The sequence below is a fragment of the Dreissena polymorpha genome, chromosome 13 (assembly GCF_020536995.1).
Source record: "Dreissena polymorpha isolate Duluth1 chromosome 13, UMN_Dpol_1.0, whole genome shotgun sequence".
Lineage (NCBI taxonomy): Eukaryota > Metazoa > Mollusca > Bivalvia > Myida > Dreissenidae > Dreissena > Dreissena polymorpha.
Window position 1 is genome coordinate 54,034,160 of NC_068367.1, and position 17,059 is coordinate 54,051,218.

Consider the following 17,059-nt stretch of genomic DNA (forward strand, 5'->3'; position numbering starts at 1 on the left):
TGTACGTTTTATAGGAATGTAACGAGAGAAGTTAAGATCAATGTTGTGTTTTTTTTTGTTTTTTTTTTAATTACGTCTGATTATGCTTCATTTAAGGTTCTTTGTAAATAAAAATGTTATAAATAAATGAAAATTTTAAGTTCTACTAATAATGTCCATTAGCATAAAGATTTCTATACGTGGGACCAGTATGTTTTAGCGAAAGATTGCTAGCTGTTTCATTGGATTTTCTCACAATTTGACACAGAAAAATTTGATCTGAAATAAAAATCAAATACCAGGGGTAGTTACAGATTATGTCAAACGATATCTTGGTCAGCACTACACTACACTATTGTGTTGGCTGTCATGTTTGGTATAGGGATTGATGTTTGGTTATTGTGCCATTGGTCTGTTTGTCTATTGCATGATTGTATTTTGTCACTGTACATGAAATATGCACAAAAATAAAATAAAGACTTAAACCTTGCTTTAACGTGTGATTTTTCTCAAATATGAAACGGTCTGGAGTGAAATAGTAGAGAGATGAGCCCTTCTCCTTTTTGCTCCCCCTTCTGCACCTCGTGAGTTGTCAAAACAACAAGAGGGCAATTGTGGCACTGGGGTCGCTCACCTGAGTAGAAGTAACGTTACACAAGGCTTGTTGGCAGATATATAAATAAAGGCGTTATAAGTAGGTTTTTTGTGTGTTTGTTTATGTTTTTAAAATATTCATTTGTTTTCCATTGTGACAAAGGTTTATTTTGGATGAAAGTGATATGAGGACAAAAAATATAATGACCATAATCAGCAAAAGAAAATGGAAGTACACTTTTTCAAAAATTGTAGTCAAGCTTTGAGATCATGAGATAAGCATCAAAGCATCTTAGAATGTTAAATGGGATGACTGAATACAACTTAAAGTTTCCGGACGGACTGATGGACGGGGGGACAGTTCAAATGCTATATGCCACCCTACCGAGGGCATAAAAATGTTCTGACCAAGTTTTATGAAGATTGGACTATAAATGTGAAAACCGGAACCATTTTCGAACTCATCCAAGATATCATTGGGACGAATCTTCTGACCAAGTTTCATGAAGATCGGACAATAAATATGGCCTCTAGATTGTTAACAAGGTATTACTATAGCCGTATATAGCCATATTAGGAAAAATGCCCCGCCCCCCTGGTGCCCATGTTTTTTAACCAACCGGAACAATTTTAATACTCTTCCAAGACATAATTGGGACAAGTCTTCTGACCAAGTTTCATGATGATCGGACAACAAATTCTAGAGTGTTAACAAGGTTTTACTACAGCCATATAAGGAAAAATACCCCGCCCCAGGGCGGCCATGTTTTTCAACCAACCAGAACCAATTTCGAACTCATCCAATATTAAATGGCATAAATCTTCTGACCGAATTTCATGAAGATCCGGACAATAAATGTGGCCTTTAGTGTATTAACAAGGCAAATGTTGAGGTCGCACGACTCGCGAAGGACAAAAGGCGATCATCATGAGCTCATTGTGCGCTAAAATTATATATAGAGAGACTCGCATAATTATGGCCATCAATTTTATTTTTCGTCCTTTGAGTAAGAATAAACATATATGGAAAGAAAAGATAATGCAAACGCAATTTTACAGAGTAGATAAAATGATAACATACAAATAGATGTAACAGTTTATGCCTTTGCAGAAGAAAATGATTTCGATATGAACAATCAAACATATCCTTCAAATATGCAAACTGAATATCACAAAGTAAGGCAGACTGGTTTACAACTCTATTGCAACAATAACATATATCTTATTACCTTATTACATTATCTTGTACCTAAAGTTGAAAAAAAAATCTTATTCAAAAGTATGTACATAACATAATTGAAACAAATTCATATACATGGAAATCCCTTTTTAAGGTTATTATGAAAAAATAGAAATGACTAGAAACCTTCAACTCTTTATTTTTGACATAAGAAACTGGATATCATTAAATGGGAGAACTCATGAAAACTGGGCATAATGCATGTGCGTAAAGTGTCGTCCCAAATTAGCCTGTGCAATCTGTACAGGCTAATCAGGGACGACACTTTCCTCCTAAACTAGATTTTTGCTAAGAAGAAACTTTCTTTAAACAGAAAACATCATAAAAACGGAAAGTGTCGTCCCTGATTAGCCTGTGCAGACTGCACAGGCTAATCTGGGACAACACTTAACGCACATGCATTATGCCATTATTTCTCAGAACTCGACTCACATAAATGGCTCAATTTCCAGTGATGCTATAAAGCGTTAAAGCCAAAAACAAACAAATACAAATTCTAAATGTATCTTTCAGAGAGGAACAGTTCTACTTGATAACTTATCAAATAAAACTACCTGACATTTTAATTATTGTTAATTGCGTATTTGTTTATTTTGGCTCTCTTTGGAACCATTTAAAAGCATAAAATACAAATACTTTCTATCACAGGCAGAAACACAAGTGTACAAATGTGATTTAAAATTCCTGGTAAATAATATATTATAATGTTTATATATTATACAAAGTTAAAATCGTCATAGTTGAAAGCTTTACCAATGAAGAAAATATAAGAACATGACAAAGCGTTATTTCAAACATCAACAACAAGAGCTTGAGGCAAACAAAGGGTAAGAAGCATGAAATCAACTTTTACTAAACTTCTACCAAAAAAGACAATGTCAATAAAATAATCTGGTCAAACAACCACCATCAAGACTGAATATTTAAAACAATATCACATATTGTTTGTGAAAAACAATATCTTGAATATATAATAATGTGGTAATTTCAGGGCTATAGATAACAAGCGTATTTGCGTTATTACGCAATTAAAATAACCAAAAACTTAATTAAACTCAAAATAAAGCGTACAAAAACGCAAATACAAATTTAATAACGTAATTCCCGTAAAAAACCTTGCGTGACGCAACACAATTCTTACAAACACCGGGCTTATGTTTTCGGTACAAAAATGTATCGGATAGTTTATATGCCGTCTTATGAAGTAAAGAAGGCAGTCTTTCCAGCGATTATCAATCTTTGGGGTATTATTGTAACTATTCGTAGACCCGTCCGATTTCTACTTTCATTTTCAAGGTATTCAACTCAAAATGACCCGAAAACGGGTGCATCACTTTGAACAGCCATAACTTCATCAATTGTGCAGCGATTTTCACGAACTCGGTCTTATTCAACTCAAAAATGAATGAACTTTGATCAGAAATTCAGTAATTGTTTGTTGTTATGTACAGGTACCTTTTTGAATTCCATTTGTAATTAAGTATAAATAATTTAGTAACCTTAGTAGATTTTCATTATATTATATATGTCATTCCCTAAATTACCCAATTGAGTTAAAAAACTGGGGATGAAAAACCCAATTAAGCTCAAAAGTAGGGGGTGAAAATTTTTGCTAAAACTCTATTGAATTTACAAAAACCCAATTGTTGTCAAAAACAGGGGGTGAATTACCCAATATACCCAAAAGTTATCTATAGCCCTGGGTAATTTTATATACATTTGGCTACAATAGCAAAACACCAAGAATAAAATATGTACAAAAGGACAATCAAGGTAAAAAATTGTCAATTGTCAAAGATTTGATCTAACGATCTTGTATTTCACCTCATGAGACCTTGGTTTAAACTTGGCCAAAGTATGTTTAAGAAGGACATTCAGGCTATGTTAAGGGTGTTTATGAGGTTTTTTCTTAGCTTGAACCTGATGACTTAGTTATGACCCCACATGATTCAGATTCAAACATGACCATAGTTCTGGGGATATATATTGACAAGATAAACATTGCAAAAAACAGTCATCCAGATTGAGCCATATATGTGGCATCCAGAGTAGTACCAAGGTTTTTCTACGATTTGACCTGTTGACCTAGCTTTTGATACCTCTTGACACAGATTAAAAGCTGGCTTGGATATTGTCAAGATAAACATTTTGACCAAGTCTCATCAATATTGAGTCATAAACGTTGCTTCTAGAATCATGACCAGGTCTTTACAAGATTTTATTGATTCACTTAGATTTTGACCTTTTGGACCCAGATTGACCTTGACCTAGATAATTATTCTCAGATGAGACATTCTGACCACTTTATTCGAAGTTTTACACTCTTGGCTTTATATTTGCGATGGTCGATACAGATTCAAACCTGACCAAGGTACCGGGATATATATTGTCAAGATAAATATTCTGGGTAAGTTTCATAAGAATTCTGTATTATATGTGACCTCTAGAGTGGTAACAAGGTTTTCCTAAGATATGACATGATAACATAGTTTTTTCCCCACTTAACTAAGATCCAAACTTTGAGTAGATAATATTGAGATAACATTCTGATTATGTTTGATCAAGATTTACACAAAAATGTGGTATCTAAAATGGTAAAAAGCTTTAAATTCAAACACACTTCCCTGGATATTTACTGACTACAATCACTCACCTTGAGCACTTTTTGCTGAGGTGAACTTAAAACAATGTCACATATCGTACAAAACTCTCTAGCGAAGCTATCATAAAGTATACTGTGGCAATTTAGACTGCATCTGGCGCGTGATGATGACAAAAGTTCCGTAGCATGCAACCGTGACATGGAAAATTAGCCCAAAGATGCTTCGATGCTCATAAAGGTACAGCTGACACACACATATACTTCCTAGCGTTGCACACGCCAGGGCCTTTCGTCTCTTGTGCGGGTAGCATATAAGATACGACTGAAATGAATTTGTCTGTATATTTTATACTCGTGTTTCTTGTTGCTTTTGTTTGGATTCATTTTAGCGGGTAGCAAATTTTATTATGGTGTTTCTTGGTGCTTTTGTTTGGAGCCGGTAGCTAATTTTATTTTGGTGTTATTTGGTGCTTTTGTTTGGATTCCTTTTAGCGAGAAGCTAATTTAATTATGGGGCTTCTAGCTGCATTTTTTTATTCTTTCGGTGTCTGTTGCTACGGATATTGAACATTAAAAGTACAATTTTACAAACAGTGGAAAAATGTTGTTCAAAGACAAGCCATACTTAAATACAATCTATACATATGTAATGTTAACTAGGATTTAAATATGTTACTCCTTCAGACTTTACATTTTCAAAAAGAATTGCAATGAAAACTGTACACAAATTTTCAATGATACAGATTTATGCTGACTTGAAACTTACAACCATTGGGAAAGGAAAGTAGTTCAAACATTACCTGATATAATGACAAGAAACAGCAAACGAAAAATGTGGCCCCTGTTTGGTAATGTTCCGTATCAAATTCCTGTTAATTAAAAGATATAATATATTTAATACTATAAAGGCAAATATGTCTCCATTCAAAAAGCATAATATAAATACCAAATAATTCCCCCAAAAATATCAGGCATAACTTAAACAAGGACAATTTCATTTTGACTGCAATCTGTATTTAACGCTTTACCACTCAGAAACGCACTTTGACACATTTGAAGTTCTTTAGAAAATCAAATTAAATTAAAATCTTTTCTTAATATATTCAAGTGTTAAAGGCTTCATTTCCAACCCTTAGATAATGATGAGCAGCAAACAGCATAAAACCTGAACAGACTGTAAGTTACTCGCAGGCTGTTCTGGTTTTATGCTGTTTGCACATAGCCATTTTCACTTTGCCTCTGAGTGGGAACGGGTTAAGTCAACAGATAAGAAGCCAGGAATTTTGATTCATAAGGGTATTTTTTTATTGTCCAAATGTACAGAATAGTTGACACTATTAGCTTAACTTATATGGACTAACATGCACAGCAACTTGAGACTTTTAACAAGATTATAATACTGTTTAGTTTGCAAGATAAATATATGCTATAAGCGCAAAAGTATGTGTATTTCTAAATGAGCAGTGACTTGAGAATGTATGGAAGCAAGGGAAATGATGAAGAATAAATAATTTATCATATAAAAATATAAATAAACATCCAACAATATAAGTGTTTTTTTCAACAACTCATACTAGACCTGCAAGTTAATAGTACGTATTCAAGGCAAAGATTTATACTAGGGAAGGCAAAATTATTTGAATATTCCATTGAATGGTCAGTATCCGAATAACAGAATTGGCATTGGAATATTCGCAAGTTTACTGTTTCAAACACATTTGTCCTATTATTTATTTACCTGCAAGCCGCTTTTAAATTGCCAACCAAAATCAATTGGGATAAACATGTTTGATGTGATGGTCTTCGTGTGAAACTGATAGCGTGGATCAGCATCGATTGTGCAATTGCAATATACACGCTCAAAAAATCAACTATTGTTTGTCAATTAGGTGCCAATTAAGGACTCAAATTAAAGCAGCTGTTCTGTTTTTAAAATGACTGGCGAATAATCCTCTATGATCACAGTTTAAACAGACATTACAATGTGTGAATTACTCAAATTTGACAAATGATATACATGTGCGATTGAACAAAAAATACTTATTAAAAAGATAATTTTTCGTTAAAAACAATACGGAGCGATTGTTTAACGCTGTGATAAAGGATTAAATTTAAATTCTGAGAATCACTGAAAGGCTTTGTGATGTATTTTCCATGACTTATTCAAATGTTCCTTTTCATAAACTTTTATAAATGTTATCCTCATTATACAATTTCAAATGAAAATAACATTCTATGACAAATTGTTTGTATTTGTGCTCGATTTCATGATCGGCCATAGTACTAGCCGACAGTATTAATCCAGTAATAGGATAATTCGATAGCAAAATTAACAAACACAAGAACCTTGTAAGTAATAAGCAAACGTTTATAACTTACAAAGCACAGAAATTTAAACATTCCAACTGTTATATGCGAATATTCAATTGAATGGATTTGCGAATATTCGAGTACTGTTATAGGTATTCGATGCCATCCATATGGCATTTTATACATTAAAAATTGTTTTTCATTCTTTCTTCAATAAATACTTGATCTTTTAGTTGAAAAGATGCAATAGTTTGCATTATAAAGAATTCATAGACATAGTCATTCATTTCATACTTTCTTAATGTACGAGTAATGGTGCCTTATCTATAAGTTCAAAGGATGCAAAAGTTCACGTAAGAATTTACAGACCATTCTTGTTTGTTCTCTTTTAATCTACATTTTTATTCTTGACCTAGCAACCAAGTTGACTAGACACAGCAGTTAAACTTTACAACCAGATTTGCACTTAATTAATCCACATGTTACAACTAATGCATAATCTATTTTAGTGTAAATGACACAAAAGTTAACACAAACATTTATTGACTGTTTTTGTTCTCTTTTAATGTGCATTAAATGCCTGACCTATACATTGACTAGACACAACGGTTAAACATAACAAAATAATTTCCACAGACTATCCTTTCCATAATTTCTTATTTTCTTTATATTTTGCAGAATGTGCTTTTTGGATTGGGAAAATTGCGCAATAATCTATGAGATTGGATATAAGTGAATGTTTAACTGCGTTTTTAAATTTTTATTGTAAAATTCTGCATAAATATATTGCTGTATAAAAATAAACTCAGTAAACTAATATAGAATTTATTGGAACAGTTTGGCATCTTTTTTGGGAAATTTAAGTCACATTTTTTAAGAATAAATGTTACTTTCTTCCATTCAGAAACAGCTTGTAAGAGGCTGTAATTTTGGGCAAAATAATACATTGATAGTATCATCTTAATACCTGGCCAATGTGAGCATGAGTGTCGTTGATGATAATACATTGATAGTATCATAGTAATACCTGGCCAATGTGAGCATGAGTGTCGTTGATGATAATACATTGATAGTATCATAGTAATACCTGGCCAATGTGAGCATGAGTGTCGTTGATGATAATACATTGATAGTATCATAGTAATACCTGGCCAATGTGAGCATGAGTGTCGTTGATGATGTGGACCGCTCTGGTGAAGTTCAACAGGGCGCAGAAGCAGCTCAATGAAAGGGAGACAATCCCGACAAAGTGCAAAGGGAGGTAACGCATGAATGGCGAGGCTGAAAGAGGCAGGGATTTTATTATTACCTGACATAGTAGTATGCATTCACATACTGTCAAAATGTTGATAGTTTTTATATTTCCTATGTTTAAACAACATTCCTGCAAAATGGTATCTGCATTGTTAAGACTATATATTGAAAAGTGTTGACTTATAAAGACTAGAAAAGATAAATTCAAGGTTTTACCATAGTCATATAGGGAAAAATGCCCCGCCCCCTTGGTGGCCATGTTTTTCAACCTACTGGAACCATTTTTGAACTCGTTCAAGATATTATTGGCGCATATCTTCAGACCAAATTTCATACAGATCGGACAATAAATGTGACCTTTAGCATGTTAACAAGGCATATGTTGATGCCGCAAGACACACAACACATGACAGACAAAAGGCGGTTAAAAAAGCTTACCATGAGCACATTGTGCTCAGGTGAGCTAAAAATGTATTTCAGTTAGACGCTGCATATGAGAAAATTACATTGTTGTTTTGTTCTTGAGTATCTACCAAATAGACAGACAACATGGAATTCATTTACAACATCTTATCATTCAAATGTCCAGTAGTGTGACCTTAATGAAAATTTACCCACAGGTTTATTTCTGACAGACAAACACTTGGCAATCATAAATGCCCCCCAAAGCAGTCCCACTTTGTGTGTGTGGGTGTGAGGGGGAGACAGGAAATATCGGTTACTTACCTGCCGTTGTCGTGACCTCATTATTTGACCTCTGCCCATAACCTGGTCTGAGCTCTTCTTCACACAGAACGTATGGAGGTCGCAGACGCAATTCCTCACTGAGTACCTGTAGATTCACTTTTGTATTTAATGACCGTGGGTTGTTATATCTGTGTTTGAGTCTCTGCAGAGGAATATCTGAAATATTTGAATACTGAAGTAAGTAATAATACTGGACAATTTCACATTTTAAAACATGAGCAACATGCAATTTCAACTTTGTTTTAAAACCTGATTAATTAGGTACTGGTATTATACAATGGTAAACAAGCTTGATCTTTCAAAATATGATGTTTACATGTACCAAATTTACAAAAAGACTGGAAAATACCTTTTCAGGGGAATAGCAGTGTCATTGTTTAACAAAAAATGAGAATGTCCAACTACATTTTATCATCAGAAATCACCACTATGGGTCTATAGCTATTTTAGAGAGAAAAAAGTCTACTGCCCATAATTTTTCAAAAATCCATGCACTGAAACGAATTTCACATTTAAGCTAAAGGTAATGTAGGTCCACTCAGAAACCAAAAATCTGCTCAATACCTGAAAGCGTAGCATAAAACAAGACGTGTTTGTGAAACACAATGTCCCCCTATATGACGTTTGACCTTGAAGGATGACCTTGACCTTTCACCACTCAAAATGTGCAGCTCCATGAGATACACATGCATATCAAATATAAAATTGCTTGCTTCAATATTGCAGAAGTTACATTACATGAGCAATTTTGACCCATATATTTGACCTAGAAGGATGACCTTGACCTTTCACCACTCAAAATGTGCAGCTCCATGAGATACACATGCATGCCAAATATCAAGTTGCTATCTTCAGTATTGCAAAAGTATTCATAAAATAAGCGATTTGGGCCACATATATTTGACCTCTATCCTTGAAGGATGACCTTGACCTTTCACCACTCAAAATATGCAGCTCCATAAGTTACACATGCATGCCAAATATCAAGTTGCTATCTTCAATATTGCAAAAGTATTCATAAAATAAGCGATTTGGGCCACATATATTTGACCTATGACCTTGAAGGATGACCTTGACCTTTCACCACTCAAAATGTGCAGCTCCATGAGATACACATGCATGCCAAATATCAAGTTGCTATCTTCAATATTGCAAAAGTATTCATAAAATGAGCGATTTTGGCCACATATATTTGACCTTGAAGGATGACCTTGACCTTTCACCACTCAAAATGTGCAGCTCCATGAGATACACATGCATGCCAAATATCAAGTTGCTATATTCAATATAGCAAAAGTTATTGCAAAATGTTAAAGTTGGCGCAAACAGACCAACCAACCAACAGACAGGGCAAAAACAATATGTCCTCCACTACTATAGTGGGGGACATAAAAACTCCGGAAAATGGTTATTATAGAGAAAAGTCCAAGGCCCATAATGTTGCCAAAAATCAAGGGGCCGGAACGAATTTTCACACTTCATCTGTAAGTCATGTAGGTAGACTAACATACCAAAAATTTGCTCAATATCTGAAAGTGTTGTGGGAAAATGGAATTATACAGCACATTTTTTATTGCATAAGTGTTGTTATAAAATTATACAACACTGCAAACATAAATGCAAAATACTAATAATGTTATTAGTTCTTCTTATATTCATAAAGAATTGTAGTCTATGCTCTTGTTTTCAAGCCTTTTTTACGGTATATTTTAATAAAAGCTGCGCCATGAGCGCATGATACGCCCGTCGTTCGCCAATGAAGTAGTAAGGTAATAAATAACCCTTTGAATCATTTTTTACTTCAGTTTATTTGTATTTGAATACATGGTTTATTTTATAATTACATGAGCATGGAAATCACGAAATTTTGACGAACAAAGTCCCATAACTCTGGAACGACAATTCAGAATTCCGTCAAAAACGAAAGGGGATCAGGGTTTATCAATATTAAGATTGTGTTGAAATTTGAAAAAAATCCATCGAAGGATATTTGAGCTACAGTAGGACATTCAATGAAATCACGAAATTTTGACGAACAAAGTCCCATAACTCTGGAACGACAATTCAGAATTCCGTCAAAAACGAAAGGGGATCAGGGTTTATCAATATTAAGATTGTGTTAAAATTTGAAGAAAATCTGTCAAAGGATATTTGACGTAGCGTACGACATTAACAGACGGACGGACGGACGGACGGACAGACGGACGCGGGGTATACCATAATACGTCCCGTCATAGACGGGCGTATAAAAAATCCATCGGGGGATATTTGAGCTACTGTAGGATACATGAACAACAATAACATTTAAGGTCACAGTGACCTTGACCTTAGAATGAATGACCTTGAAATGACCAGTGGTCATCTAAGTGTGCTTGCAAACCTTCATGTCAAGTTTGAAGACTCTATGTCCAAGCATACCAAAGTTATAACAATTTTAACATTTTAACATTTAAGGTCACAGTGACCTTGACCTTCAAATGAATGACATTGAAATGACCAGTGGTCATCTTCTAGTACTGGCCAATCTTTATTTCAAGTTTGAAGACTCTAGGTACAAGCATACCAAAGTTATAACATGAAATAAGAACTTTAACATTTTTACATTCAAGGTCACAGTGACCTTGACCTTCAAATGAATGACCTTGAAATGTCCAGGGGTTACTTACTAGTTCTGGCCAACCTTCATGTCAAGTTTCAAGACTCTAGGTCCAAGCATACCAAAGTTATAACAACTTTAACATTTTTACATTCAAGGTCACAGTGACCTTGACCTTCAAATGAATGACCTTGAAATGTCCAGTGGTTACTTACTAGTTCTGGCCAACCTTCATGTCAAGTTTCAAGACTCTAGGTCCAAGCATACCAAAGTTATAACAACTTTAACATTTTTATATAGCTACAGTAGGACATTCAATGAAATCACGAAATTTTGACGAACAAAGTCCCATAACTCTGGAACGACAATTCAGAATTCCGTCAAAAACGAAAGGGGATCAGGGTTTATCAATATTAAGATTGTGTTAAAATTTGAAGAAAATCTGTCAAAGGATATTTGACGTAGCGTACGGCATTAACAGACGGACGGACGGACGCGGGGTATACCATAATACGTCCCGTCATAGACGGGCGTATAAAAACTGAAAGTATGAACTTGATTGAATAACTATATTTTTGAAGTTGAATAAGTATTTCTTTGAAGTTTTGACAGTAAATATAGTGCACGACCATAATCCTTTGCATGGCTGAAATAGAATCACATATTAAGCCCAGGTTTATCCATTATATAACTGATGAGAGAAATTAATATTTTCACAAGTTGGGCAACAAAATGTATTAGTGGATTAAAATCGAAAATCTACCAACATATTTTCTTTTTTTCTGAACATTAATAAGGGTAGATATAAGTCAATATTTTACACTATTATAAAAAAGTGATTTATCATTTTAAAATCACTGATATTTTCTTATAAGCCCCACAGAAAATAAAAAAAATAATTATATTTAATTAACTTTACTCCTTCATTTGCATAGGTTGGTTTAAACTAAACAAGTACACAGATATTCATAGCAACGCCTTGCTGATGTTATTTCATGGTTTTGCAGCAGACGTAATAAATTATTTAATTTAAGCAGCCATGCACTTTTTGTTTCCTTTAGTTCTATAAAATAAATCCATGGTTAGTCAACTAAGTCAGGGCTCAACATTAACCTAAAAACCAACTTGCCCTGCCGGGCAAGTACTTAGAAAATCTACTTGCCCTGAACGTAAAGCCACTTTCCCAAACGTGAAATATCACATTAACTGTAAACCATTAACTGTAAACCTCATATGTTTTAATAAAGATCAAAATGATACACCACAAAACCTCTTTTTATTTTTGAACATTTAACAAAATTAATACAGTAATTAAAGTCTAATTAAAGTCTAAATGTAGATTTGTGCCAATATTTGATTATTAAACATTGCTCCTAACGATTCATCATATCTCAACCATTCAAACTCATTTTTCCATTATGGTAAAAAGTTGCGTTTTCGTTTCAATTCGCACTTTTTGGCACTTTTCTGTGCATTTTTCATTGGATTTTGCAGACTTAAAGTTACTTGTAAGCCGAAGCTGAATAAACTAGACATTTTTCGTCTGCTAACAGTTCTGTAAACAACATTGAACATGTGAACCGTAACAAAAATATCAATTGACGTAAAGTAAAAGATTGTTGAAAATGTATGTCGCAAAATATGAAATATGTATGTACCGAAGCTATTTGTTGTTGTTTTTATATAGTTATAATTATAGTCGTTTTCTTAGTGACTGAAAAAACCAACGATGTTATTTGTAACTGAATAATACTGAAAAGATAAACACAATAGCATATAAAAGCCGATGTTTGGAATCCCAAGCCATTTACGGTGTTTCTAAAAATAAGTTTGGAAATGCAAGCGCACCATGCATAGTTAGTTTGAACTTCCGCAAACGACAATCGCCGAGGTACATTCGTGCATTAGGCAAATCGTTTGTGATTATTTGTACTATTTAACCACAGAAACACACGTTTTTTTGGATAGTTTTTGCACTTGCCTGGACGGACAACTAGATTATAAAATAACTTGCCCGGACCCAACTTTTACTTGCCAGGGGCAATCGGACAACCGTTAATGTTGAGCCCTGTAAGTTTTTGATTGATATTTATCTACTTCTAAACTGGTAGAGCATTGGTGAGTTTACCAAAGTCAATAAGTGAGTATGGTCTCTGAACAGTCAAGACTTTCTGCTTGTCAAAGAACACGAGGAACTCCTTCTGCAGATCGGAGAGGAACGAGAAGGCGAGCACCTGCGGGTAGGTCACATCACACAGCACCAGCAGGGTCAGATCTAGCGCTGTAATGAAACTGAAAGAAACGATAAATGTACCTTAAGAATTTCTTAACTGGAGTAATAGTACTTATTCTATATAAATTATGTACTGTATTATTTCATTATATTTAAATGTTGACCCCCCCTCCATCCGTAAAAAGTACATCTATTAAACAAATTTAAAGATGAAAATTGGAAATAGGATTAAAAGTAAATTTCAGTCAAACAAGTATTCTGTACAATATGTATGCAGTACATATTTTAATTTGTTAGACAGTCATCATTTTAATTCATTTAAATTCTGAAATTCATCCTAGAAAGGTATTTGAAGTAAAAAAAATCCCCTCCCCCTTGATGGACCCTTGTCCCATTCCCTCTGCAAAAGCCTTGTTATGTCTTTTATTTCAAGAACCATACAGTACTTTGTGACATTAATGATGCAGTATAAAGCCCTTGCAAATTTCAAACACACCATGATAATTAAATCTCCTTATGCTTTTTGCCTATGACAAATATATCTAATTCTCAGCACACACCAAAACACTTGAACACAGTGGCAGCACAGAAACATTTTATTGTACATTTTAAGAATCTACATGATATAATTTTGTATAATTTGGATTCATTGTTTAAAGAGTCTTACACCTCCCAAGTGGGAACTGGGATACTCTTTGTCTTTGCAAATTGTGTGTATTTTTATTTCCCATGCTTATTTTAGACTTTTCTTCAGCTTCATAATAGTCCCAATTTTACTAGATTATTTACAAGATACATCTAAATTCTAAATTCAAAAGACAAATGATTAAATTAAAATCAATGTAAAACAATATATAAGTTATCAGTTACTTTCCAAGTTTTGACACAATCAGACAAAAACTCAACTAAAGAAAATAAATCAGTCCCATTAACTTTCAAGAATAAATGTGGTTACGCGCAATACTTCTTACTGTATAACATAGGAGCCACAGTACAGACTGCATCTGTCTGGGAAGCGGGCAGATATTCTAGAGAGTAACTTTATTTTTCTTTGGGCATCTTCCAGTCCAGGATGCATGGACACCAGGGGACTGTCCGAGTTGGCCACCAGAGCAAGTCCATCTGTGCTGCGACTTACAATTGCAAAGTGAATCATCTGCAAGCCGGATACTGTTGTTTAAAGCCTGAAATGATTGTGAAATACATCAGGCAGAGCAAAACAAATTTAGAACTTTTCTAAATGTATGTTGTAGATGATGATCAAAGTAATCACTGTTATAATAGGGATTAATGGCTGGCTACAACATCATGCAGGGCTTTTTTTTCTTCTTAAAGAAGGGCGTTTTTCACAAATTTTAGAAGTTTGCGACACACATTTTCACAATTTAAAGAATTAAGCGCCTACAATTTTCACCAGTTTTTACAGTTCGCTACAATTTTTGCAATTTTGAACATTTTGTGGCATTTCCTAAAATGAGGGGGCTAAGGCCGTTTCGAAAAGATGGAAAAAAAACTGTCATGAAATGAAATAAAAGTTACAATTACCTAATAATCAACTACAAAGCAAGAATATCTTCATAGATTGAAATACATTGATAAACTGACCATTTTATAGTTAAGCGCAACTTAATAAAAGTTAATTTTGAATTAAAGAAGTATTTTTTCTCTTCATTAAAAGGTTTAATTTCAATGTAAAGTCATGTAAGCTTTTAAGGTAGATAATGTCTTGGGGTGAATAAACTCAGATTTTGAAAAGACATGATTGCCTGAATGCATGTATATATTATTCCCATAATATGTTGCTTTTTTTAAATATAATATATATTGTGAAAATAAAAAGCCACCATCATTTGGGATTTTATGTGCATTTTACACTTTCAGTTTTATTTCCCAATTTTTTTTCTGTAAACAACTTTCAGCCCTTAAGCTTTTATATTCAATTGAACCGTCATAACATATTGCAATAATGTAGATGACCAAAGGTCCCTACAGACTGAGTACACCTGGACCTAGCTGAAATAATTCGCGTTCAGAATAAATCTGAACTGACAAAGCAAAAATCATCAAAAGACTCTAAGGCGGCAATTAAAATTGACTAACCTTGACCAAGTTAAGCTTTTAAAATTACAATGGAAAGTCCGTTAAGGTTTGTCAATATAAATTGGTAAGTGCCAACGATGCGCCATTAACAAAAGCGATGCACAATTGATGGCGTAACCGTAGTGGCATATAGTCAGACACGTATTTGCTCAAAACAAACGCATTTGTCCGAAGTTACCCGATGTCCGAACGTTCATCGATTGAAGCTTAACAAAAAAAAATGTATAAACTCATTAATTAACACAAATTTATTCCTGAGAAATAAGCGACCATATCGGCGTAAAATACCTTAACATAATAAATCGTTCATATGGTTGAATATTCAAGCTGTTGAGGTGTAACTGTCATCATCATTGTTGTTGTTGTTGTTGTTGTTGTTGTTTTTGTCGTTTAAATTTACTTCGTTGTCGTCTATATCATCTGAGTATTTAACGACTCATCTTGACGTTTCAGTCTCAGTACGGTCGATATCAGTAATTATAAATTTTATAATTTTATTCAAGTTTACCCTTTCCAGTCAGGGACCTTTACATTTCCAAATTTCGAACTGATATTGCTTGCAAAACATTGTGGACTTAAAATAGTGCTGACATACATGGTTGATCACAGCCAAGCCCAGGATACTGATACTGATTCAACACGGACATTTGATTCCTGTCTTTTCCTGAGACGTGCGACCATCCCAGCACTAATATGATGTTACTAAATTCATGTCTACTAGATATAGCAGTGGCGACAACAAACTAAACAAACCGTCAGGCTTGCCGAAGACCGTAGACAAAAGAAATTCAATCTGAAATAGTTGTAAATATTCAATTAATTAAATTAAACTGTTGCTTTTTTCACAAATGAACACATTCCAGCAGTGAATATCTCTGCTTAACTCAAAAGTGACTTTTAGATCTTTGATCATGTTAATTAAAAATTTGTTCCCAGAACTCATGATAAACACAATTTTTCCAAATCTGTTTAAACAAGTTAATTTGGTATTAAATTTTAATAAGCTTTTTGTGTAATGCTGTAGATTTTGAATAACCCTACTGGCTGACTGCATGTCAACAGGAACCTCAGTTTTTTGTTGTTGAAAAAATAAATAGAAAATTGTTAATCATATTATTAAGTTCTAGTTCACATTGCAAATAGTTACTTGTGCAAAAAATGTGTTGTTTGTTTTCACATGCTATTGAGTTTTTAAAATATTTTCTTTAACTGAATGCTCATTACACCTAGTAACATGAATGTATTGTTAGTTACACATACTCTTAAAATTAAATAATACCAAGATTACCTATCATGCATGTACTAATGTGTATGTTTCAGTGATTTACTGATTTATACTGAGAAATCAAAGATAAACGACTTTTCTGAATTTCCTTGCCTTCAAATTCTGCTGATTTTTGTTCA

At 33.7% G+C, this 17,059-nt stretch overlaps 2 protein-coding genes across 2 annotated transcripts in view; one reads left to right on the forward strand and one right to left on the reverse strand.

Moving 5' to 3' along the window:
* Positions 1 to 17,059, forward strand: part of LOC127855811 (uncharacterized) — a 184,738-nt gene that overhangs the window by 102,800 nt on the left and 64,879 nt on the right. The gene's annotated exons all lie outside the window — the stretch shown is intronic.
* LOC127855812 (vesicle-trafficking protein SEC22a-like) lies at positions 3,522 to 16,070 on the reverse strand. Its single transcript, XM_052391629.1, has 7 exons — positions 15,944 to 16,070; positions 14,527 to 14,739; positions 13,451 to 13,614; positions 8,706 to 8,882; positions 7,873 to 8,006; positions 5,216 to 5,284; positions 3,522 to 4,737 (listed from the first exon to the last, which is right to left on the reverse strand). Exons 2-7 carry the CDS (start codon positions 14,709 to 14,711, stop codon positions 4,537 to 4,539), a joined length of 930 nt encoding a protein of 309 aa, XP_052247589.1. The 5' UTR covers positions 14,712 to 14,739; positions 15,944 to 16,070; the 3' UTR covers positions 3,522 to 4,536.

Coding starts and splice junctions, on each gene's coding strand:
- LOC127855812 (XM_052391629.1), bottom strand. CDS start 14,711: ATGATTCACTTTGCAATTGTAAGTCGCAGCACAGATGGACTTGCTCTG. Junction 5,285..7,872: donor CTCATGCTCACATTGGCCAG/GTATTACTATGA, acceptor TTTAATTAACAG/GAATTTGATACGGAACATTA. Junction 4,738..5,215: donor GTTTCTTGTCATTATATCAG/GTAATGTTTGAA, acceptor AATTCATTTCAG/TCGTATCTTATATGCTACCC.